This window comes from Engystomops pustulosus, chromosome 3 (genome assembly GCF_040894005.1).
Source record: "Engystomops pustulosus chromosome 3, aEngPut4.maternal, whole genome shotgun sequence".
In the NCBI taxonomy this organism is placed as follows: Eukaryota; Metazoa; Chordata; class Amphibia; order Anura; family Leptodactylidae; genus Engystomops; species Engystomops pustulosus.
In genome coordinates, this window is record NC_092413.1 from 2,625,759 (window position 1) to 2,652,728 (window position 26,970).

The 26,970-nt window shown below is 44.4% G+C and overlaps 1 protein-coding gene across 5 annotated transcripts in view; it reads left to right on the forward strand.

Annotated features, from left to right (window-relative positions):
- Positions 1–26,970, forward strand: part of DNAH8 (dynein axonemal heavy chain 8) — a 216,457-nt gene that overhangs the window by 112,298 nt on the left and 77,189 nt on the right. For all 5 annotated transcript variants that reach the window (XM_072139752.1, XM_072139756.1, XM_072139757.1 and 2 more), the window contains 17 exons: positions 665–787; positions 965–1,175; positions 1,732–1,841; positions 2,599–2,762; positions 3,096–3,282; positions 3,359–3,481; positions 3,607–3,737; positions 4,772–4,925; positions 5,162–5,326; positions 6,869–7,095; positions 8,029–8,147; positions 8,550–8,653; positions 10,154–10,330; positions 12,594–12,761; positions 13,387–13,602; positions 14,411–14,548; positions 19,605–19,732. In XM_072139752.1, coding sequence (XP_071995853.1) covers positions 665–787; positions 965–1,175; positions 1,732–1,841; positions 2,599–2,762; positions 3,096–3,282; positions 3,359–3,481; positions 3,607–3,737; positions 4,772–4,925; positions 5,162–5,326; positions 6,869–7,095; positions 8,029–8,147; positions 8,550–8,653; positions 10,154–10,330; positions 12,594–12,761; positions 13,387–13,602; positions 14,411–14,548; positions 19,605–19,732 — 2,645 coding nt within the window. The remainder of the gene's footprint in view (positions 1–664; positions 788–964; positions 1,176–1,731; positions 1,842–2,598; positions 2,763–3,095; positions 3,283–3,358; positions 3,482–3,606; positions 3,738–4,771; positions 4,926–5,161; positions 5,327–6,868; positions 7,096–8,028; positions 8,148–8,549; positions 8,654–10,153; positions 10,331–12,593; positions 12,762–13,386; positions 13,603–14,410; positions 14,549–19,604; positions 19,733–26,970) is intronic.

The following is a 26,970-nucleotide window of genomic DNA, read 5'->3' on the forward strand; positions in this document are numbered from 1 at the left end:
ATGTGGTGTTAGCGCATGTGTTAGCATCATTTTCATGATTTTTAAAAACGGCCCAAAAAGTGTTCAGAACGCCACATGTACCATCACCCTAAGACTGGTGATGCATGGCGTTTTTAGACCGTTTTTGGGCCGTTTTGAGTTCGTGCGTTTTCAGATTGAAAAACTGTCTGCGTTTTTAACCAGTTTGAATTAAGAAAATTGGTGAAACCTGTCAAAAATGCACAATCACTACCGAGGACTTCACTAGTTGGAAAATGCAAGTTGGAAAACGCACTTACTAAAAACGGCCCAAAAATGGCCTAAAAGCGCCATGTGTTTCACCACCCTAAGACTTAATGAACTAATGTGGTTTTGAGAAGCACCTAAAAAAAATTGCAGCAAAATTGGCAGATTTTTTGATAGACTTTTTTCCACTCATTTACAGCTCCCGTCTGTTTGAAACATAGAAATACTTCTCACACCGGGTGTTCGGCCATATGTATACAGCGCAGGCTTAGTTATAAGAGCATTAGAAGTACTGGGCATGTAGTGTACGGGGCTGCATATAAGACTATGCTATAGATGACACTATCGGCCTTAACTGCCTCTGCAGTGCACCCCTGGGGTCATAAGTTATAATGACTGGTCATTTGCTGTTATTCATGTCTTTTATCCTGTGTCATAGAGGGCAATGGAAAGTTACGTGGACAAACGCATCGGCAGCACGTACGGCCCATCTGGTGGAAAGAAAATGACCGTGTTCATTGATGACATTAACATGGTGCCCGTCAATGTCTGGGGAGACCAGGTACCTGATCACACCGGAGGCTGCACACTGATGTCACACTAAGCTATCCCATGCTGGGTCCGTGACTGATCATCATCATTACCACTAATGGAGGATCACAACCAGAGACTGTACATGCACATTGATCCACATATGACGAGCCATAGACCCTCAGGATCCTACTTACATTTCTTGCAGGTAACACATGAAGTAGTCCGTCAGATGATGGAAATGAGAGGGATGTACAGCCTGGACAAGCCCGGAGAGTTCACCTCCATCATCGATGTGCAGTTCATAGGGGCCATGGGACATCCCGGAGGAGGACACGATATCCCGCAGCGTTTAAAGAGACACTTCACCATTTTCAACTGTACATCACCCTCCAGCGCCACCATTGACACAATATTTGGTAAAACATTTCAGCTTTATGTTTCTTTCTTGATTTTGGTCTGTACCTTATAAATATCCAGTATTGTCAATGTATTTGATTATGATTTCTACTTCCTGGCAATGAATAAAACATAGAATCAGCATCATAAATGCCTCTCCTATCCCGATGTGGGAGAATGAGAGACAAGATATATCAGAGTTAGGCTACATTCACACGTCGGCGCACGGGAAAGGAGGAGGAGGTGAGTGCCACTTGCCTCTGCCCCTCTCCATAGATGAGGAATACGGGGAAAGATAGGACATGTACTGACGTGTGCTGCAACGTATCGCCCCGTGCACCCATTGCCGACCTATGGGGGCCGTATAAATGTTCCTCAACGGTCGTGTGAATGTAGCCTAATTCTGTGTTATACATAGATAAAACTTTCCCAAAACCAGAGAGGGTGTTGGTGTAATAATGACATGTTATTGTCTGGCGTGTAATAACCTGAAACCCATCAGTTATAGACTAACCTGTAATTAACATCATGGTAGGAAGATTGAACTCGGCATAAACAAAATGTATCTATTTGCAGGAGTCATAGGATGTGGATACTTTCATTCTTGTAGAAACTTCAAGGCAGAAATATGTAACCTGGTAACGAAGCTGGTGCCGGCCAGCAGAGCTCTATGGCACCTGACAAAGGTAATTCAGGGTCTGACATCCTGTAACCCAAGCAATCAGATGTGCTGCACTCCACGTATCACAGCCCTGGATCTGGCTTATCACAATGCTGTAGCCCTGGGGTCCACTGCTGCTGTTCTCCACTTGTGAGACCATTATCACATACTACACAATTGCTCCTCATCAGTGGAACTAACTGGTCGGTTCAGCCCTGATAAAGCTGCTTTTTGTTACAGCGTTGCTAGATTTCCGTACATGAAACATGCTAACAGGATGTATCTAAATTATCTGATCTAAACAATGAAAAACACAAGCAGATAATAAATCCTAGACTGTAGGACATTGCCATGTCCTAAATCTTTCTTTTCTCTTCATTTGTGTCTTCATCATGGAGATAGAACATTGGGGGACAATTATCATACACAGGTTCAAAGTGCATCAGTGTATGATGCTGCCGGATCTATGAGGAGGCTCATCCCCTTTATAGATCTGGATGATGGCAGTGCTGCGGCGGCAGGGCAATTCTACACCAAGTCTGACCTGGTGCAGGATTGTTCCATAGTCTGCACGTGAACGGGTACGGGCTATGGGTGGTGCCCTGGCGCAGGGCATCCCTGCTGAACCACTGGGCGCGCCCCCCTTCACACACCTCTGCGCCCATTTGGTGGGAAATAGGCGCAATTCCTGGCACACAGACATACAAGGAATTCAGGCATACAGGCCCTGATAAATGTGCCCTAATCATGGACTGTTCTATCTCCTCCGTTATGTAACACAGGTGAAACTGCTTCCTACACCTTCTAAATCTCACTACATCTTCAGTCTGCGAGAACTTTCCAGGATTTGGCAAGGTATGTTATTTATCAGCGCTGAAGAGTGCAGAACGGTGTCCACGCTCCTGTCTCTATTCAAGCACGAATGTCAGAGAGTCATCGCCGACAGGTAAGAAAGCAGCAGGAATTGTCCCCTCTCCCAGTCATACACCTAACAGACAATGATGACCTCTTCATAGTCTTCATTAAATGTGAGGTCTCAGGCTGACTTAAATTTACTGTTTGTCATCTGTGGTGTGAAATAATTTTAGGCCAGGTCTGTGCATTATATGGGCACGGGGCTACAAGCCACTGCAGGTTCTCAGCCCTATTCACATGGGGCCCTGGCGATCACAGATACAAATCTGCTCTCACTTCCTGGGACAAGACTATTAGTTTTTTGGTGCAGTTTTATGTGAAATTAACCCTGCAGTGTATACATGTCTTCTGCCACCTGTCCTAGGCTTGTGTGTCCTGAAGACCACATTTGGTTTGAGAAATCTCTGGCACAAGTTATAGCAGATCACGTGGATCCACACCTGGTTACAGAGGTAAAGCAGGATTGTTATTTTGCGGATTTCCTGCGGGAGGCATCTGAATCTACCAGAGAAGAGCCAGAAGACACTGTACCTCCAAAAATATATGAGAAGGTGACGTGATTTTAGCAGAGTGATAGGAATACATAAGACGTGCGAGAGATGGAATGACCTTACACTATTATTTCAGGTTTTGAGCCTTGAATTTCTGTGTGAAAAACTGAAACTATTTCAGAAACATCTGAATGACACAATGAAGGGATCGTCCACTGACTTGGTATTTTTCAGAGACGCAATGATACATCTCATTAAGGTAAAATTCATCTGCATCGTTGATACAACCTGTCAAGTCACTTGTCGTGCATCTGGACCTGACGCTTGATACAATGACACGTCCGCTTTACATTGGTTATTTTGATGTTACTTTCTTTCCCACAGATTTCTCGCATCATCCGTGCCCCCTGTGGAAATGCTCTTCTAGTAGGAGTAGGTGGGTCAGGAAAGCAAAGTCTGGCACGACTCTCCTCCTTTATTGCAGGGTATAAAATATTCCAGATCATCCCTACAAGGTGAGAGAACTTCTACATTCACACAGAGTATGAGGGGATGAGTGCAGGTGAATATCTGGAATATCTGCCCCCTACAATGTGGATTTATCCGCAGCGAAAGAACCAGAAAGTCTCTAACCACAGAAAGCTGGGGCAGTTCTTGTGTTGTGTCAGCCCGCACAGCATTACCGTCCTGCGGGATAACAAAGCAGGTGGAGCTCCTAGATCTGAGAGATAACTAACTAGCAGCAATTCCTCACCAACTGGTGGATTGACAATCCAGGACCTGGACATTACAATAATAATAATACCCCTTAATGAATTACATGTTTGCCACACTATGGAAGACATGCCCCCACCCGAGCTGACTTAAAGGGGTATTCTCATCTGGGCACTCACATTCAGTTTCACTAATCTTCCATACATAAACATTTCTTCAATTGGATGTTATTAAAAAAAATGTTCCTGTGTGAAGCTAATTTCTCATAAATGTAGCCATGTTGCCCCTTAGAAACCAGACTGTGTCCTTGGATACGACCACGTCACACTCTGGCAGCGGTGGCCAGACATGGTGTATTGAGTCCTGCCTGACCACCAGGATTCAGCCATCATTACCACAGGGCGGCTGTGTGACATGTAGTAACTTCTGGACATTTCATATACAAAAACCTTTTTGTTTATTTGTGCAATCCCTCCAGCAGAGGTGGCCGTATCCAAGGAATCTCGTTTCTAAGGGACAAAATGACTACTTTTATGAGAAATTATCTTCACACAGGAACATTTTTTTTAATGACATCTAATAGAAGAAATATTTATATATGGCAGATTTATCAAACTGAATGTGACTGCCCAGACGAGAGAATACCCCTTTAAGAAAAAAATAACCCCTGTCATGTAATTTCTACACTTTTCCTTGTGCTGGGCCCTGGGGCCTTGGAGGATCTTAGAGATAAGTGAATGAAATCTCTCCTGTGATGTGACTGTTGTGTGTCATTAGCTGCTGGTGTCCATCCTTCATCTGCAGCAGATCTCTTACTTTTTTATCTCATTCACAGATCTTATGGACTATCGGATCTGCTGGAGAACCTGAAGATTATCTATAGAACGGCTGGAGACAAGGGAGAAGGGATTACATGGATTGTTAGAGACAATGACATCAGAGAAGAATCATTCTTGGGTTATATAAACACTATTCTTTCATCAGGGGAGGTAAGTATATAAATAACCGGTCACTTACCCCTGCACATTGTATTAGTCTTTGTATCGGAAGCTGATGTTCTCCTCTCTGAGTGTCTCCCCACATTCTGTCTTCTTTTCTCATGAGTAGTCGGCTCCTGTGTAACCAGTGCAGCTGCTTATGGATTGATGTCATTTGAACCCTGCAATGGCGCCATATTGTAGACCTTACCTTTAATATTCTGCTTGCACTCATCTTGTTCTTGAAGATTCCTAATCTGTTCTCTGTGGATGAACTGGAGGAGATCCGCCAGTCCTTGCTGCCAGTGATGCAAAGAGAATTTCCCCGCCAAGCCCCGACCTCTGATAACTTGTACGAGTATTTTCTGAGCCGCTGTAGGAGGAACCTGCACCTTGTGCTCTGCTTCTCACCTGTACGTATCTGATGGAAAGGGATTATCTTATGTATAGGGCGTACTGATTCTTCAGTAGCTAAAGGTCCTCCCTCATTGGTTCAAATTTATCAAAAGTAGTGCAATCTGCAAGTGCAGTGCAAAGTGCGACAGATTATTGGACACCCCACCCCTCCCCCCTGCACTGCTCGGGAACTGTGCATTCTTTTTTTGATGCACCTTTAACTTATCTGTGACTAAGCAGTAACAGTCCCTTTAGGTGCACATTATTCCTGTCTGGTCGGACACAGAGCAGCCGCGGCACAACACTGGCGCAGACATTTTATAATTACATGTGCAGGATCCAAAGATGTTTTACCAGTACAAAGTTACCAGAAAACAGGCGCAACAATAGATCTGGGCCATTGTGTACAGTGTGGGAGAGATCACTGCATGATAATAGTGTCCTGACCTGTGATGAAGACACAAGCATCCTGGTCACATTGTCCGAAATTATGGGAAATCCTCCTTCCCAGTTATACAGTTGTCTCCTACCAGGGGTATGTCTTGGGGTGCTGCCACACAGGGCGTTCTTGGACCGATTTTAAACCATGGGTTTGGCTGGTTTGAACCTGTTTATTTTCATTTGTAGAAGTGTAGATATCTGTGAAATGGATTAAAACCAGCCAAAAGCGTGCTAAGCTTACAAAAACGCATCCATTTAAAACGCAGCCGTTTTCAGTCTGTTTTAAAACAGTCCAAAAGCGGTCCAAGAACACCCCGTGTGGCACCCTAACGGTGATGTCAAAGGTGCCGCTTTGTCTGCGTTTGCAAAAGCAAACACAGACAAAGCCGTACCCTGATCGCATCGGTGCTTGAACGGGAACGAGCCGCCGGTGTTTTGCGTTAAATTAACACAAAACACCGGCAGCTCGTTCCCCATCGCAGGCGTTTCCATAGAAATGCCGATGCGATCGGGCTGCGGCCCACCCCGGTGGGCACGGCTCTATTTGCGCTTGCAAACACAGACAAAACGGCACATGTACCACCAGCCTTAGGGTAGGTCTTAGTGTGTTTAAATGCTTGTGTTTTTTATGTTTACCATGTTTTTGGCTGGTATGAATCTCTTTTTCTTCATTTCTGGAAGTGTAAGCAGCTGTGTAAATGTTAATACTGCTGCTTACACTTCCAGAAATGATGGAAAACAGATTCCAGCCAAACGTGCGAAAACACAGCAAGGAGGATAAATATAGACTAGAAATGAGCGGCCGGGGGATAGATATGTACATTCTATATGATAGCGGCTGATGCCTGAGCAATGTACGGGCCTGGTGTGTGCATTTCTTTTTCTCTTTCTCTTTTTGGAGTTGGGGGGGGGGGAGCAGGTTTGTACTTTCCTTTTTTTCCTTTTTTACTTTCTTACATTCATTCCATTTTCTGTTTTTCTTTTAACATTGTTTTTTATTTCATGTTTTCACAATTTCCATCTGTTTTTTATCCACCTACAATGATGACAGATGCTTGACCATAGAGGGAACCACACAAGTATGTGACGTATCTACCTTCTCTATGTCTCTTGTTCAGGTTGGTGACAAGTTTCGTACCCGGTGCTTGAGGTTTCCAGCTCTTGTCTCGGGCTGCACCATGGACTGGTTTAGTCACTGGCCAGTGGATGCTTTGGTGGCCGTCTCCAGCTACTTCTTATCAGGGTTTCACTTTGAATGCAGCTCTGAAGTCAGATCCCAAGTGATGGAGGCCATGAGTGCAATTCATCAGAAGATGTCAGAGACTTGTGAGAGTTACTATCATCGGTAAGGACTGTGATACATAGATCTTTGTGTCTTTTTATGAACATATATACTTGATAAATAAAGAGAACCTGTCATGCAAATTAACCCAGCCAAAAGAAAGACTTCATTAAAAAGTATGAATTAAAATCATCAGTTTGTAACCTTAAATACAACTCACCTGTTGTGTGTCCAATGAAGTCCTGCATATTCATGGGTTACTGGCACTGCCCCGCCTCCTTGTTCCTGACTGACAGGTCTCACTGCTAGGACATGCTGCAGTGTGGAACATTGAGAGACCGAGTTCTGTTACATCAATGGCCACTTCATGTCATGTGACCAGAGTGATGTCATCTAAGGTCCTGTTACATTTGCACAGTCTACCCATGTATGTATCTGATCACATGAAATCACAGCACCCATGGAGGCATGGGGAGGGGTAGAAGACCATGGAGCACGCTATGATCATGCCATGATACTGCCATGTGATCACATACATACATGGGGTAGACATTGCAAATGTAACTAGGTAAATGGACCTTAGATGACATCACCCTGGTCACATGACATGCTGAGAAGAGGCATGGGACATTTGGAGGAGTAGGTGGGAGGGAGCAGCTGAGCAGGACACACCCCTCTGATGCCAGAGAATATAACATAAAGTTGATTATGTGGATGTAAGGGAGACAGTTTTTAGCTGAGAGAAGGGGGTCAGTCAGTTATAAGGCTCTATGGGAACCTGTCATTAGCTGTATTTGTGAAAACGTGGTGACAGGTTCTCTTTAATACACATATTATATGTAAAAAGTCAGGGCGTTCCAATATTAATGTGGACATACAGACACGGCCTCCTCCGCAGATCTCTGAGGGGTCGTAACAATCTCAGATCTCATGCTGTAGTCTAGTAAATCAAACCACATGTCTGACTTATTACTTATTACTCTGATTGATTTTTAGATTCCACCGGAGAACTAATGTCACATCGGAATCCTATCTGTCATTCATAAATAACTATAAAACTGTCTACACTGATAAGAGGAAATACATCAAAGAAGAGTCTGAGCGCATGAACAGAGGTAAGAGGTGGATGATTCCAGGGATTTATATAAAATCCATTCAATGTGATACATGAAAGTCGCTAATTTTGCTCACTATTGTTTTCTGACATAATTGTCTCATTTTGATGCATTTTCACACCTGACATAAATAATTTGCCAAAAGGATGTGTTGGAGGAGGGGCCTGAGAGGTGGGCGTGGTCTAATGGCATAACTTACGGTGCAAGGAATAGTAATATAAGCATTGGTGGCCTATGGACCTTACACTTGTGATCCCCAGAGTCTTCATTACCTTCTAGCAGTATAATCCTCTGGTGCTTCTCACAATAAGAAATCTCGGGGGCTGGACTCTTCATTTTCTTTCTAGTGCTGTTATTACAAGGATGTGACATCTGGTTTCTCTCCATTTTTTCCCTTCATAGGATTTGTTAAACTATTAGAAGCCAATGAATCTATAAGAACTTTATGTAAGGAGCTTGAGGAAAAGGAGCACGTGCTAACCCTGGCATCTGTGGAAGCTGACCGGGTAAGGAGCAGTACAGAAGATACTAACAGGGGACCTTTCATCTCCATCTCTTTACATCATTTACTAGGTGCTGCAGCTTCTCTAGTCCCCACCATTCCCAAGTAATGGGTGTATGAAGAGGCTCACATGGGGATTTGCACCGCATTTAAGTGGGGTTTTTGGTGCACGCGATCGGATTTTGCCACAATAGCGACGACTTGCATGCAACACAAATCGGGGACGTGGCCGACTGACAACCCGACTGGTTCGGACTAAGCGCGGGATTTACAATTCAAATTGTGTCCCAAGACAATGCACTTACATACATCGGGAAGAAGAAGGTGAACTCCGGCGGACCTCAGTGGGGAAGCGACAGATGCAGGAAATTGGACGCAAGATCTTGAAGAATCGTGCCGGACTTCATCCTCGTCGGAGAACGCACCTCGGGGATCACGACAGGACCGAGTAAGTAAATCTGCCCCATTAGGTATCGCTGCGTCCCAAAATCCCTGATCAAAATATAAAACAGTTATTCCTGGCAGTGAACCACATAATGGAAACTAGCGCCCAAATGTCCAAAACTATACTTTACACCATTTTACATAAAATAAACATTTTTAGGGGTCCCACAGTCCTCAAAATGGTAGCAATTTATACATCAGCTCATCTCGTAAAAAACCACCCCTCACACAGCTCCCTGCACCACAGTATGAAAAAGTTTCTGAAAAATTAGCGGCAGAAGATGGCAAAACTATTTTTCTTTTTCCGTACACATTGTTTTAATTTGTGAAATGTATGAAAGCACAATAAAACCTATAAATGTGATATCACCGCGATCGGACTGACCCAGAGAATAAAGTGTTATGTGGAGCACACAGCGAAAGTCGTGAAAACTGAACTCGCAAGTAACTGACGCAAGTGCGTTTTTTCACCAATTTCACCACAATTGGAATTTTTTTCCAGTTTCCCAGTACACGACAGGGAATGATAAATAACATCAGTGAGAAGTAAAATGTGTTATGCAGAAAACAAGCCTCACCCAGCTCTGTACACGGAAAAAGGAAAAACGTTTAGATTTTTGAAGGTTGAGAGTGAGAAATGAGCGAAAAAAAGTCTGTCCTTAAGGGGTTAAAGGGGTTTTCCACTGTACACACTTATCCTCTATACAAACAACACAGGTTTTGTGTCTGATCACAGGGGGCCGACCAAGTGGATATCAAAGCTATTCCCATGTTATTTAGGTGTACCCTGTATAAATATTAATAAGCTAAAACTGGGTGCTACTAGTCAGAGGCCCCTGCACTCTCTGAGCAGTCAGTGCTGGGACACATCCCTGGACATATGGAAGAGTAAAGCCCAGAGGTCAGATTATTCAGGAACAACGCAAATCAAAGTTATCGAGGAACCTGATCCGGGTCTGATATTAATGAAAAATGCAAACAATTTATAAACCAGACAGAGCCGTGTCAGGAGAGGCGGCAGACCCCGCTGATATCTCCCTTGTATTTTACCTTCCTGCAGGCTCTGGCCCAACTCACTGCAACTGCGCAGGATGTAGCTAAAGTGCAGAACCAGGTGCAGCTGCTGGAAGACAAGGGGCAGAAAGTTTCAGAGGAAATACAAATCAAGAAATCTATAGCAGAACATAAACTGGAGGCTGCAAGACCTGCGCTGCAGGAGGCCGAGGCCGCATTAAATGTGAGAGCACAAGGACTGCGTAATGATTCACGGAAAATATACTGTATGGTGTCATTGCATATATATTGTTATTATATATAAATATATATACAGCCATGTACTGTACCATGGTATGCCTGTATGTATACTGTATGATGACATGTCTATATATACTTTGTGATGTGACTATATATACGCTGTATGGTGATGTGGCTATATATATATATACACTGTATGGTGATGTGACTATATATATATATATACACTGTATGGTGATGTGGCTATATATATATATACACTGTATGGTGATGTGACTATATATATATATATATACACTGTATGGTGATGTGGCTATATATATATATACACTGTATGGTGATGTGACTATATATATATATATACACTGTATGGTGATGTGGCTATATATATATATACACTGTATGGTGATGTGACTATATATATATATACACGCTGTATGGTGATGTGGCTATGTATATACACTGTATGGTGATGTGACTATATATATATACGCTGTATGGTGATGTGGCTATATATATATATATATACACGCTGTTAGGTGATGTGGCTATGTATATACACTGTATGGTGATGTGACTATATATATATATATGTATATACACTGTATGGTGATGTGACTATATATATATACGTTGTATGGTGATGTGGCTATATATATATATACACTGTATGGTTATGTGGCTATATATATATATATACACTGTATGGTTATGTGGCTATATATATATATATATATACACTGTATGGTTATGTGACTATATATATATATATATATATATATATATATATATATATATATATATATACACTGTATGGTTATGTGGCTATATATATATATACACTGTATGGTTATGTGACTATATATATATATATATACACTATGGTTATGTGACTATATATATATATATATACACTGTATGGTTATGTGACTATATATATATATATATACACTGTATGGTTATGTGACTATATATATATATATATACACTGTATGGTTATGTGACTATATATATATATATATATACACTGTATGGTTATGTGACTATATATATATATATATATACACTGTATGGTTATGTGACTATATATATATATACACTGTATGGTTATGTGACTATATATATATATACACTGTATGGTGATGTGACTATATATATATACACTGTATGGTGATGTGACTATATATATATACACTGTATGGTGATGTGACTATATATATATATACACTGTATGGTGATGTGACTATATATATATATATATACACTGTATGGTTATGTGACTATATATATATATATATATATGCTGTATGGTGATGTGACTATATATATATACACTGTATGGTGATGTGACTATATATATATATATATACACTGTATGGTGATGTGACTATATATATATATATACACTGTATGGTGATGTGACTATATATATATATATACACTGTATGGTTATGTGACTATATATATATACACTGTATGGTGATGTGACTATATATATATATATATACACTGTATGGTGATGTGACTATATATATATATATATACACTGTATGGTGATGTGACTATATATATATATATACACTGTATGGTTATGTGACTATATATATATACACTGTATGGTGATGTGACTATATATATATACAGGCTGTATGGTGATGTGACTATATATATATACAGGCTGTATGGTGATGTGACTATATATATATATATATATCACTGTATGGTTATGTGACTATATATATATATATATACACTGTATGGTTATGTGACTATATATATATATATACACTGTATGGTGATGTGACTATATATATATATATATATACACTGTATGGTGATGTGACTATATATACTGTGACTCTGCCATCTAGTGGGTGGTTGTTACATCCACAGGGTTTTATTAGCAGCCATGACAGATTTGCTTCTGTGGCTCTAAATTTTAAAACTGTTTTGCTGTCTAATATGTAAGAGTGGGCAGAGTGTAGATCGCTCTTTCCTTGCTACTTTCAGTCCCCACTCCTGTGTTTTGTGTCTAATTCTGTAGTAATGTCCTCCCCTGTGATCATCTCATGGTCCACTCCTGGTACTCCTGGTACCACCAGCGACCAGCAGACACTGGGCATCTCTCCTGCAAAGGCGTCAGTCTTGAAATCCATGATTCCTAGGAAACTACTGACTGTGTCTCTTTATGGGCTCAATCTGTTTTAATGATTATATACTGCTCATTATAATCCTTTTCTTTTTAGGCAATGAAATCAGCAGATATTTCTGCCATCCGAAAACTTGCAAAGCCGCCGCACCTGACCATGAGGATTATGGACTCCTGCCTTCTGCTGTTACAAAAGAGGCTGGACCCAGTAGTGGTGGACCCAGAGAAACCCTGCTGTAAGCCTTCCTGGGGAGAGTCCTTAAAGGTAATGCCAACATTACTGTCTTTCCACTATCATTATCGCACAAGCTCATTTAAAGAACATCTTCATCTAAGGTTATGTCTAACAAAGTTATACAGGCAGAGCAAGATCAACTTTACATTCACCAGCCCTCACTCACTAAAGTTTTCCTTCTATTCTTTTTGTTAGTTTTTGTTTGTTCATTCAAACAGATGTATAAAAAGATAACATTAGGAAACAAAGCAGAAAACATCAGCTAGAGCATCTAGAAAAGACAGAGGAGGTTACATTGCAGGAATCTTTAGTAGTGTAGCATTACCCGGCTCGGTCATAGAGCGTCTCCTCCTGCCACGTAGCTGAGATGCTAGAAATAAGACATCACACAGGTGGAGCAGGAACACCGTGTGCACAAGCAAGGACATGTGCAGGATGATGAATAGATGCCCTCCTGCGCTGTGATCAGTGATCGTTCACACCACTTTCCCTCCTATTCTCCGTTATGCCTCTTTGGAGGGCCGAGTAAACCCTCAGTAGATTATGGTGTAAAGCCCCAACCTTAGCCCCATCCATCATGCCGGGTGCTCCTGAAACTTTCAGACTGACTAAATCTTGTACAATAATAAAGGACATGTATTCCCTGTGTCCACAGCTCCTGAACTGTCCAGGGTTTCTCCAGTCCCTTCGTCAGTACCAGAAGGACACAGTGAATCAGGAGATGGTGGAATTGCTGCAGCCTTATTTTCAGATGGAAGATTACACAGTGGAGAATGCAAAGAAGCTGAGTGGTAATATGGCCGGGCTGCTGCTGTGGACACGGGCAATGGCTGCGTTTTATCACGTCAACCAGGAGGTGCTGCCGCTCAAGGTGAAAGGTTCTGCTCTGATCCGCTTCCTTTACCTTATTCTAGATACATCCACAATTCTCTGAGCCAATATGTCCTGGACACCTAGTGACATACAAGAAGCTAACATGCTGTTTTTACGTTTTCATACTGGGGTATTAGTTTAGAAAGACAGAAACAACTATTATTTTTTTTTTGCACACGGCCAAATCATGATAATCTGAAAAAAACACTGCAATACTTTGTGAATACATAGGAACGTGTAACCTTTGACCCTTGCTGCCATTTGATGTAACATGACATGGGGGTTCATGTATATGTCCCATATAGGGCTGCAATGATATACAATTATATTACATCCCAAGTAATGGCCATATGCCACGGGAATCCCCAACATATAAGGAGAGAGGAGACATCCATAGTGACCCCATTGGGCTCTCACAAGCAGTTAGTGTTCTGTCCTCCTGGGATCTGTTTCTGACCCTTTGCCTTGCGATCTTATTGCAGTCTGTCATGGTGTTGGGCCTCCAGCTCTCATGTTAGAACCTAAGCCTTTGGATTCTCATTACCGTCTTTCCATTCCTTTTAGGCAATCGTCTGATTAACATGCAAAGTATGGGGCCGACTCTTCTTACTGACACCAATGTATTTGCTAAACTGCTGTTGACTTTTTCTCCCTGTGCTCCATGAACAAGGTGATCAGCGCTGACTATAGCGCGGCAGCATTATCAGCCAGCACCCAGCCAGGAGTCACCGTCTGCTCTGCTGAGTCTCATTACTAAGAAACAAATATTTGCAGATGTATAATGCAGGCTATTTCATCCTTCCCAGGCCTGTCTGATGAAGCACAAACACCGGCTTGATTTAACTAACTTGGAAATGACAAAGTTGCAGCAGCAGCTGGAGGAGAAGCGATCAGAGCTGGTAACCGCACAGTCCATATATGATGGGAGAGCGCTAGAGAAGATGGTGAGCACAGATAATCCACAGACATTGTAAACAGCAGAACTGAAAAAAGCTGTCAATAAAGATTGTCCTGGGATAGAATTATGGATCACACATACTAAGGATAGATAATCAGTATTGGATCAGTGGTGTTTGGGTATCTGGTCCCAGTTGTTTCCTGCTGTCACAGTGAGACAAGTGCTGTTTATTCTTCATAGACCTGGGGCCTCGCATCCATTCACTTCCATTTATCACCAAATAGATCCACTGTACAATGTCCAGACCCTGTGGTTTCTGTGTGCTAGATAAGACCTCCCAATCTGATATCTAAGGGATCCATTAGATTACCTGATGGTAGATGATTATTACTTCCCTCCCAGTCACATTCCCATATGTATCAATTGGGTGTATTTCAGTGAAATATAAGTTTATAACATACGTAAATTAGCCTTAGGGGCTCTGCAGAGAACCTCCAGGCTCCCCCATAATGTAATTATACTGCAGCCTTTGTGATCTCATCTCCCTCTGTGCAGCTCACGTGCTTGGCTCTTATACACTGTATACTGCAGCCTGTGTGCTCGGCTCTATACACTGTATACTGCTGCCTGTGTGCTCGGCTCTGTACACTGTATACTGCTGCCTGTGTGCTCGGTTCTATACACTGTATACTGCTGCCTGTGTGTTCAGCTCTTATACACTGTATACTGCTGCCTGTGTGCTCGGCTCTATACACTGTATACTGCAGCCTGTGTGCTCGGCTCTATACACTGTATACTGCAGCCTGTGTGCTCGGCTCTATACACTGTATACTGCTGCCTGTGTGATCTATACACTGTATACTGCAGCCTGTGTGCTCGGCTCTGTACACTGTATACTGCAGCCTGTGTGCTCGGCTCTATACACTGTATACTGCTGCCTGTGTGCTCGGCTCTGTACACTGTATACTGCAGCCTGTGTGCTCGGCTCTATACACTGTATACTGCTGCCTGTGTGCTCGGCTCTATACACTGTATACTGCTGCCTGTGTGCTCGGCTCTTATACACTGTATACTGCAGCCTGTGTGCTCGGCTCTATACACTGTATACTGCTGCCTGTGTGATCTATACACTGTATACTGCTACCTGTGTGCTCGGCTCTATACACTGTATACTGCTGCCTGTGTGCTCGGCTATATACACTGTATACTGCAGCCTGTGTGCTCGGCTCTATACACTGTATACTGCAGCCTGTGTGCTCGGCTCTATACACTGTATACTGCTGCCTGTGTGCTCGGCTCTATACACTGTATACTGCAGCCTGTGTGCTCGGCTCTTATACACTGTATACTGCTGCCTGTGTGCTCGGCTCTATACACTGTATACTGCAGCCTGTGTGCTCGGCTCTATACACTGTATACTGCAGCCTGTGTGCTCGGCTCTATACACTGTATACTGCAGCCTGTGTGATTTATACACTGTATACTGCTGCCTGTGTGATCTATACACTGTATACTGCAGCCTGTGTGCTCGGCTCTATACACTATACTGCTGCCTGTGTGCTCGGCTCTATACACTGTATACTGCTGCCTGTGTGCTCGGCTCTTATACACTGTATACTGCAGCCTGTGTGCTCGGCTCTATACACTGTATACTGCTGCCTGTGTGATCTATACACTGTATACTGCTACCTGTGTGCTCGGCTCTATACACTGTATACTGCTGCCTGTGTGCTCGGCTCTATACACTGTATACTGCAGCCTGTGTGCTCGGCTCTATACACTGTATACTGCAGCCTGTGTGCTCGGCTCTATACACTGTATACTGCTGCCTGTGTGCTCGGCTCTATACACTGTATACTGCAGCCTGTGTGCTCGGCTCTTATACACTGTATACTGCTGCCTGTGTGCTCGGCTCTATACACTGTATACTGCAGCCTGTGTGCTCGGCTCTATACACTGTATACTGCAGCCTGTGTGATTTATACACTGTATACTGCTGCCTGTGTGCTCGGCTCTATACACTGTATACTGCTGCCTGTGTGCTCGGCTCTATACACTGTATACTGCTGCCTGTGTGCTCGGCTCTATACACTGTATACTGCAGCCTGTGTGCTCGGCTCTATACACTGTATACTGCTACCTGTGTGCTCGGCTCTATACACTTTATACTGCAGCCTGTGTACTCGGCTCTATACACTGTATACTGCTGCCTGTGTGCTCGGCTCTATACACTGTATACTGCTGCCTGTGTGCTCGGCTCTATACACTGTATACTGCTACCTGTGTGCTCGGCTCTATACACTTTATACTGCAGTCTGTGTACTCGGCTCTATACACTGTATACTGCTGCCTGTGTGCTCGGCTCTATACACTGTATACTGCTGCCTGTGTGCTCGGCTCTATACACTGTATACTGCTGCCTGTGTGCTCGGCTCTATACACTGTATACTGCTGCCTGTGTGCTCGGCTCTATACACTGTATACTGATGCCTGTGTGCTCGGCTCTATACACTGTATACTGCTGCCTGTGTGATATATACACTGTATACTGCTGCCTGTGTGCTCGGCTCTATACACTGTATACTGCTGCCTGTGTGCTCGGCTCTATACACTGTATACTGCTGCCTGTGTGCTCGGCTCTATACACTGTATACTGCTGCCTGTGTGCTCGGCTCTATACACTGTATACTGCTGCCTGTGTGCTCGGCTCTATACACTGTATACTGCAGCCTGTGTGCTCGGCTCTATACACTGTATACTGCAGCCTGTGTGATATACACTGTATACTGCTGCCTGTGTGCTCGGCTCTATACACTGTATACTGCAGCCTGTGTGATATACACTGTATACTGCTGCCTGTGTGCTCGGCTCTATACACTGTATACTGCTGCCTGTGTGCTCGGCTCTATACACTGTATACTGCTGCCTGTGTGATATATACACTGTATACTGCTGCCTGTGTGATCTATACACTGCATACTGCTGCCTGTGTGCTCGGCTCTATACACTGTATACTGCAGCCTGTGTGCTCGGCTCTATACACTGTATACTGCAGCCTGTGTGCTCGGCTCTATACACTGTATACTGATGCCTGTGTGCTCGGCTCTATACACTGCATACTGCAGCCTGTGTGCTCGGCTCTATACACTGCATACTGCAGCCTGTGTGCTCGGCTCTATACACTGTATACTGCTGCCTGTGTGCTCTGCTCTATACACTGTATACTGCTGCCTGTGTGCTCGGCTCTATACACTGTATACTGCAGCCTGTGTGCTCGGCTCTATACACTGTATACTGATGCCTGTGTGCTCGGCTCTATACATTGTATACTGCAGCCTGTGTGATCTATACACTGTATACTGCTGCCTGTGTGCTCGGCTCTATACACTGTATACTGCTGCCTGTGTGCTCGGCTCTATACATTGTATACTGCTGCCTGTGTGCTCGGCTCTATACACTGTATACTGATGCCTGTGTGCTCGGCTCTATACACTGTATACTGCAGCCTGTGTGATATACACTGTATACTGCTGCCTGTGTGCTCGGCTCTATACACTGTATACTGCTGCCTGTGTGCTCGGCTCTATACACTGTATACTGCAGCCTGTGTGCTCGGCTCTATACACTGTATACTGCTGCCTGTGTGCTCGGCTCTATACACTGTATACTGCAGCCTGTGTGCTCGGCTCTATACACTGTATACTGCTGCCTGTGTGCTCGGCTCTATACACTGTATACTGCAGCCTGTGTGCTCGGCTCTATACACTGTATACTGCAGCCTGTGTGCTCGGCTCTATACACTGTATACTGCTGCCTGTGTGCTCGGCTCTATACACTGTATACTGATGCCTGTGTGCTCGGCCCTATACATTGTATACTGCTGCCTGTGTGCTCGGCTCTATACACTGTATACTGCTGCCTGTGTGCTCGGCTCTATACACTGTATACTGCTGCCTGTGTGCTCGGCTCTATACACTGTATACTGATGCCTGTGTGCTCGGCTCTATACATTGTATACTGCTGCCTGTGTGCTCGGCTCTATACACTGTATACTGCTGCCTGTGTGCTCGGCTCTATACACTGTATACTGCTGCCTGTGTGCTCGGCTCTATACACTGTATACTGCAGCCTGTGTGCTCGGCTCTATACACTGTATACTGCTACCTGTGTGCTCGGCTCTATACACTGTATACTGCAGCCTGTGTGCTCGGCTCTATACACTGTATACTGCAGCCTGTGTGCTCGGCTCTATACACTGTATACTGCAGCCTGTGTGCTCGGCTCTATACACTGTATACTGCTGCCTGTGTGCTCGGCTCTATACACTGTATACTGCAGCCTGTGTGCTCGGCTCTATACACTGTATACTGCAGCCTGTGTGCTCGGCTCTATACACTGTATACTGCTGCCTGTGTGCTCGGCTCTATACACTGTATACTGCTGCCTGTGTGCTCGGCTCTATACACTATATACTGCAGCCTGTGTGATCTATACACTGTATACTGCAGCCTGTGTGCTCGGCTCTATACACTGTATACTGCTGCCTGTGTGCTTGGCTCTATACACTGTATACTGCAGCCTGTGTGATCTATACACTGTATACTGCAGCCTGTGTGATCTATACACTGTATACTGCTGCCTGTGTGCTCGGCTCTATACACTGTATACTGCAGCCTGTGTGATCTATACACTGTATACTGCAGCCTGTGTGATCTATACACTGTATACTGCAGCCTGTGTGCTCGGCTCTATACACTGTATACTGCAGCCTGTGTGCTCGGCTCTATACACTGTATACTGCAGCCTGTGTGCTCGGCTCTATACATTGTATACTGCAGCCTGTGTGCTCGGCTCTATACACTGTATACTGCAGCCTGTGTGATCTATACACTGTATACTGCAGCCTGTGTGATCTATACACTGAATACTGCAGCCTGTGTGCTCGGCTCTATACACTGTATACTGTAGCCAGTGTGCTCGGCTCTATACACTGTATACTGCAGCCTGTGTGCTCGGCTCTATACACTGTATACTGCTGCCTGTGTGATCTCTCCTCCCTGTGTGTAGATCTTGGATTATAGAAATTACTTTATATTTCGTAGAATCTTCTCAATGAGGCAGAAATGGGCAAAAGAGGAATAGAAGCCGCATCTTCCCTTCTTGATGGACTCAATGGAGAGAAACAGAGATGGACCGAACAAATCCAAGTGTTCAGATCTCAGCTCGTCAGGTAGCCGCCCCCTCATGGTGTCTTCCATTGTTTAATGGAGGAAATTAAGATTTTTGGATTTTATCTGTCACTCCAGGATGTAAAGAAGCTGTAAATTTCCCCCTCCCATATGTGGGGGATTCCTCCCTGTGACTCCTTTGTTGTCTGGTACATCTTTTTGTTCATGAATGGGATAAAAGAGACGAGTGTTAACCTCATAGATGCTGTAGCCTATAGTAAGCCCATCAGATACGGGGCATGATGGGAGTTCTGTCACCCCGTAGTGTAATTTCAGCAGCCAGATGGGGGAGTCACTCCAGGTCCGCTGTCATTGGAAGTATTATAGGGTTAATAAGCACCTGTCAGTGTAACACTGCAGACAGAATACCCTGCAATTATTGCGGCCTATTCAGGGCATTATATACATGATAAGAGCTGTGTGTGATCAAGTCTCCTAGTTGGAGAAGTAAAAGTTACAAAAATGTTCTAAAGTATTAAAGTAAAAAATGCAAATGTTCCTGTAAAAATATGAAATTACACATAATTAATATCCATTTGTCTGGAACATGAGTTTATGTGGGTGAACGAAGCGAGAAATACTGCTTTGTGTTCATCCAGCGTCTGTAAAAAATCTAAGGAATTCAATGAAAAAAGAAAATAATATGTACCCCAAAGGTAGTCTATGACTGAGGTGAAAGCCGGTCACTGCAGAGCTTCATCATGTAACCGGCATCACCAGATGTTCTCCACATATCTGTAATCTGGACCATGTTCATGTACCCGGAAATTATAAAGGTAATACTAGAAATGTTGTCATACACCAAACAAGCCACACAAGGGTCCACAGGTGCCAAAACATGTGTGCAAGCCCCTAAAGTACACAATCTATAGAAGATAGGGATAAATCCCCCCTCGGAATGGGTGGAGTCTGAAGGTATCGATGTATAGAAGATAGGGATAAATCCCCCCTCGGAATGGGTGGAGTCAGAAGGTATCGGTGTATAGAAGATAGGGATAAATCCCCCCTCGGAATGGGTGGAGTCAGAAGGTATCGATGTATAGAAGATAGGGATAAATCCCCCCTCGGAATGGGTGGAGTCTGAAGGTATCGATGTATAGAAGATAGGGATAAATCCCCCTCGGAATGGGTAGAGTCTGAAGGTATCGATGTATAGAAGATAGGGATAAATCCCCCCTCGGAATGGGTGGAGTCTGAAGGTATCGATGTATAGAAGATAGGGATAAATCCCCCCTCGGAATGGGTGGAGTCTGAAGGTATCGATGTATAGAAGATAGGGATAAATCCCCCTTGGAATGGGTGGAGTCTGAAGGTATCAATGTATAGAAGATAGGGATAAATCCCCCCTCGGAATGGGTGGAGTCTGAAGGTATCGATGTATAGAAGATAGGGATAAATCCCCCTTCGGGAATGGGTGGAGTCTGAAGGTCTCGATGTATAGAAGATAGGGATAAATCCCCCCCTCGGAATGGGTGGAGTCTGAAGGTAACAATGTATAGAAGATAGGGATAAATCCCCCCTCGGAATGGGTGGAGTATGAAGGTAACAATGTATAGAAGATAGGGATAAATCCCCCCTCGGGAATGGGTGGAGTCTGAAGGTATCGATGTATAGAAGATAGGGATAAATCCCCCCTCGGAATGGGTGGAGTCTGAAGGTATCGATGTATAGAAGATAGGGATAAATCCCCCTCGGAATGGGTAGAGTCTGAAGGTATCGAAGTATAGAAGATAGGGATAAATCCCCCCTCGGGAATGGGTGGAGTCTGAAGGTCTCGATGTATAGAAGATAGGGATAAATCCCCCCTCGGAATGGGTAGAGTCTGAAGGTATCGAAGTATAGAAGATAGGGATAAATCCCCCCTCGGGAATGGGTGGAGTCTGAAGGTCTCGATGTATAGAAGATAGGGATAAATCCCCCCTCGGAATGGGTGGAGTCTGAAGGTATCGATGTATAGAAGATAGGGATAAATCCCCCCTCGGAAAGGGTGGAGTCTGAAGGTATCGATGTATAGAAGATAGGGATAAACCCCCCCTCGGAATGGGTGGAGTCTGAAGGTATCGATGTATAGAAGATAGGGATAAATCCCCCCTCGGGAATGGGTGGAGTCTGAAGGTCTCGATGTATAGAAGATAGGGATAAATCCCCCCTCGGAATGGGTGGAGTCTGAAGGTATCGATGTATAGAAGATAGGGATAAATCCCCCCTCGGAAAGGGTGGAGTCTGAAGGTATCGATGTATAGAAGATAGGGATAAACCCCCCCTCGGAATGGGTGGAGTCTGAAGGTATCGATGTATAGAAGATAGGGATAAATCCCCCCTCGGAAAGGGTGGAGTCTGAAGGTATCGCTGTATAGAAGATAGGGATAAATCCCCCCTCGGAAAGGGTGGAGTCTGAAGGTATCGCTGTATAGAAGATAGGGATAAATCCCCCCTCGGAATGGGTGGAGTCTGAAGGTATCGAAGTATAGAAGATAGGGATAAATCCCCCCTCGGAATGGGTGGAGTCTGAAGGTATCGATGTATAGAAGATAGGGATAAATCCCCCCTCGGGAATGGGTAGAGTCTGAAGGTATCGATGTATAGAAGATAGGGATAAATTCCCCCCTCGGAATGGGTGGAGTCTGAAGGTATCGATGTATAGAAGATAGGGATAAATCCCCCCTCGGAATGGGTGGAGTCTGAAGGTATCGATGTATAGAAGATATGGATAAATTCCCCCTCGGAATGGGTGGAGTATGAAGGTATCGATGTATAGAAGATAGGGATAAATCCCCCCTCGGAATGGGTGGAGTATGAAGGTATCAAAGTATAGAAGATAGGGATAAATCCCCCCTCGGGAATGGGTGGAGTCTGAAGGTATCGATGTATAGAAGATAGGGATAAATCCCCCCTCGGAATGGGTAGAGTCTGAAGGTATCGATGTATAGAAGATAGGGATAAATTCCCCCCTCGGAATGGGTGGAGTCTGAAGGTATCGATGTATAGAAGATAGGGATAAATCCCCCCTCGGAATAGGTGGAGTCTGAAGGTATCGATGTATAGAAGATAGGGATAAATCCCCCTCGGAATGGGTGGAGTCTGAAGGTATCGAAGTATAGAAGATAGGGATAAATCCCCCCTCGGGAATGGGTGGAGTCTGAAGGTCTCGATGTATAGAAGATAGGGATAAATCCCCCCTCGGAATGGGTGGAGTCTGAAGGTATCGATGTATAGAAGATAGGGATAAATCCCCCCTCGGAATAGGTGGAGTCTGAAGGTATCGATGTATAGAAGATAGGGATAAATCCCCCTCGGAATGGGTGGAGTCTGAAGGTATCGATGTATAGAAGATAGGGATAAATTCCCCCTCGGAATGGGTAGAGTCTGAAGGTATCGATGTATAGAAGATAGGGATAAATCCCCCTCGGAATGGGTGGAGTCTGAAGGTATCGAAGTATAGAAGATAGGGATAAATCCCCCCTCGGAATGGGTGGAGTCTGAAGGTATCGATGTATAGAAGATAGGGATAAATCCCCCTCGGAATGGGTAGAGTCTGAAGGTATCGATGTATAGAAGATAGGGATAAATCCCCCTCGGAATGGGTGGAGTCTGAAGGTATCGAAGTATAGAAGATAGGGATAAATCCCCCCTCGGGAATGGGTGGAGTCTGAAGGTCTCGATGTATAGAAGATAGGGATAAACCCCCCCTCGGAATGGGTGGAGTCTGAAGGTATCGATGTATAGAAGATAGGGATAAATCCCCCTCGGAATGGGTAGAGTCTGAAGGTATCGAAGTATAGAAGATAGGGATAAATCCCCCCTCGGAATGGGTGGAGTCTGAAGGTATCGATGTATAGAAGATAGGGATAAATCCCCCCTCGGAATGGGTGGAGTCTGAAGGTATCGATGTATAGAAGATAGGGATAAATCCCCCCTCGGAATGGGTGGAGTCTGAAGGTATCGATGTATAGAAGATAGGGATAAATCCCCCCTCGGAATGGGTGGAGTCTGAAGGTATCGATGTATAGAAGATAGGGATAAATCCCCCCTCGAAATGGGTGGAGTCTGAAGGTAACGATGTATAGAAGATAGGGATAAATCCCCCCTCGGAATGGGTGGAGTCAGAAGGTATCGGTGTATAGAAGATAGGGTTAAATCCCCCCTCGGAATGGGTGGAGGCTGAAGGTATCGATGTATAGAAGATAGGGATAAATCCCCCCTCGGAATTGGTGGAGTCTGAAGGTATCGAAGTATAGAAGATAGGGATAAATCCCCCCTCAGAATGGGTGGAGTCTGAAGGTATCGATGTATAGAAGATAGGGATAAATCCCCCTCGGAATGGGTGGAGTCTGAAGGTATCGATGTATAGAAGATAGGGATAAATCCCCCCTCGGAATGGGTGGAGTCTGAAGGTATCGATGTATAGAAGATAGGGATAAATCCCCCCTCGGAATGGGTGGAGTCTGAAGGTATCGATGTATAGAAGATAGGGATAAATCCCCCCTCGAAATGGGTGGAGTCTGAAGGTAACGATGTATAGAAGATAGGGATAAATCCCCCCTCGGAATGGGTGGAGTCAGAAGGTATCGGTGTATAGAAGATAGGGTTAAATCCCCCCTCGGAATGGGTAGAGTCTGAAGGTATCGATGTATAGAAGATAGGGATAAATCCCCCCTCAGAATGGGTGGAGTCTGAAGGTATCGATGTATAGAAGATAGGGATAAATCCCCCTCGGAATGGGTGGAGTCTGAAGGTATCGATGTATAGAAGATAGGGATAAATCCCCCCTCGGAATGGGTGGAGTCTGAAGGTATCGATGTATAGAAGATAGGGATAAATCCCCCCTCGGAATGGGTGGAGTCTGAAGGTATCGATGTATAGAAGATAGGGATAAATCCCCCCTCGAAATGGGTGGAGTCTGAAGGTAACGATGTATAGAAGATAGGGATAAATCCCCCCTCGGAATGGGTGGAGTCAGAAGGTATCGGTGTATAGAAGATAGGGTTAAATCCCCCCTCGGAATGGGTGGAGTCTGAAGGTATCGATGTATAGAAGATAGGGATAAATCCCCCCTCGGAATGGGTGGAGTCTGAAGGTATCGATGTATAGAAGATAGGGATAAATCCCCCCTCGAAATGGGTGGAGTCTGAAGGTAACGATGTATAGAAGATAGGGATAAATCCCCCCTCGGAATGGGTGGAGTCAGAAGGTATCGGTGTATAGAAGATAGGGTTAAATCCCCCCTCGGAATGGGTGGAGGCTGAAGGTATCGATGTATAGAAGATAGGGATAAATCCCCCCTCGGAATTGGTGGAGTCTGAAGGTATCGAAGTATAGAAGATAGGGATAAATCCCCCCTCAGAATGGGTGGAGTCTGAAGGTATCGATGTATAGAAGATAGGGATAAATCCCCCCTCGGGAATGGGTGGAGTCTGAAGGTCTCGATGTATAGAAGATAGGGATAAATCCCCCCTCGGAATGGATGGAGTCTGAAGGTATCGATGTATAGAAGATAGGGATAAATCCCCCCTCGGAATGGGTAGAGTCTGAAGGTTTCGATGTATAGAAGATAGGGATAAACCCCCCCTCGGAATGGGAGGAGTCTGAAGGTATCGAAGTATAGAAGATAGGGATAAATCCCCCTCGGAATGGGAGGAGTCTGAAGGTATCGATGTATAGAAGATAGGGATAAATCCCCCTCGGAATGGGAGGAGTCTGAAGGTATCGATGTATAGAAGATAGGGATAAATCCCCCTCGGAATGGGAGGAGTCTGAAGGTATCGATGTATAGAAGATGGGGATAAATCCCCCTCGGAATGGGAGGAGTCTGAAGGTATCGATGTATAGAAGATAGGGATAAATCCCCCTCGGAATGGGTGGAGTCTGAAGGTATCGATGTATAGAAGATAGGGATAAATCCCCGCTCGGAATGGGTGGAGTCTGAAGGTATCGATGTATAGAAGATAGGGATAAATCCCCCCTCGGAATGGGTGGAGTATGAAGGGATCGATGTATAGAAGATAGGGATAAATCCCCCCTCGGAATGGGTGGAGTCTGAAGGTATCGATGTATAGAAGATAGGGATAAATCCCCCCTCGGAATGGGTGGAGTCTGAAGGTATCGATGTATAGAAGATAGGGATAAATCCCCCTCGGAATGGATGGAGTCTGAAGGTATCGATGTATAGAAGATGGGGATAAATTCCCCCCTCGGAATGGGTGGAGTCTGAAGGTATCGATGTATAGAAGATAGGGATAAATCCCCCTCGGAATGGATGGAGTCTGAAGGTATCGATGTATAGAAGATAGGGATAAATCCCCCTCGGAATGGGTGGAGTCTGAAGGTATCGATGTATAGAAGATAGGGATAAATCCCCGCTCGGAATGGGTGGAGTCTGAAGGTATCGATGTATAGAAGATAGGGATAAATCCCCCCTCGGAATGGGTGGAGTATGAAGGGATCGATGTATAGAAGATAGGGATAAATCCCCCCTCGGAATGGGTGGAGTCTGAAGGTATCGATGTATAGAAGATGGGGATAAATCCCCCTCGGAATGGGAGGAGTCTGAAGGTATCGATGTATAGAAGATAGGGATAAATCCCCCTCGGAATGGGTGGAGTCTGAAGGTATCGATGTATAGAAGATAGGGATAAATCCCCCTCGGAATGGGTGGAGTCTGAAGGTATCGATGTATAGAAGATAGGGATAAATCCCCCTCGGAATGGGTGGAGTCTGAAGGTATCGATGTATAGAAGATAGGGATAAATCCCCCTCGGAATGGATGGAGTCTGAAGGTATCGATGTATAGAAGATGGGGATAAATTCCCCCCTCGGAATGGGTGGAGTCTGAAGGTATCGATGTATAGAAGATAGGGATAAATCCCCCTCGGAATGGATGGAGTCTGAAGGTATCGATGTATAGAAGATAGGGATAAATCCCCCTCGGAATGGGTGGAGTCTGAAGGTATCGATGTATAGAAGATAGGGATAAATCCCCGCTCGGAATGGGTGGAGTCTGAAGGTATCGATGTATAGAAGATAGGGATAAATCCCCCCTCGGAATGGGTGGAGTATGAAGGGATCGATGTATAGAAGATAGGGATAAATCCCCCCTCGGAATGGGTGGAGTCTGAAGGTATCGATGTATAGAAGATGGGGATAAATCCCCCTCGGAATGGGAGGAGTCTGAAGGTATCGATGTATAGAAGATAGGGATAAATCCCCCTCGGAATGGGTGGAGTCTGAAGGTATCGATGTA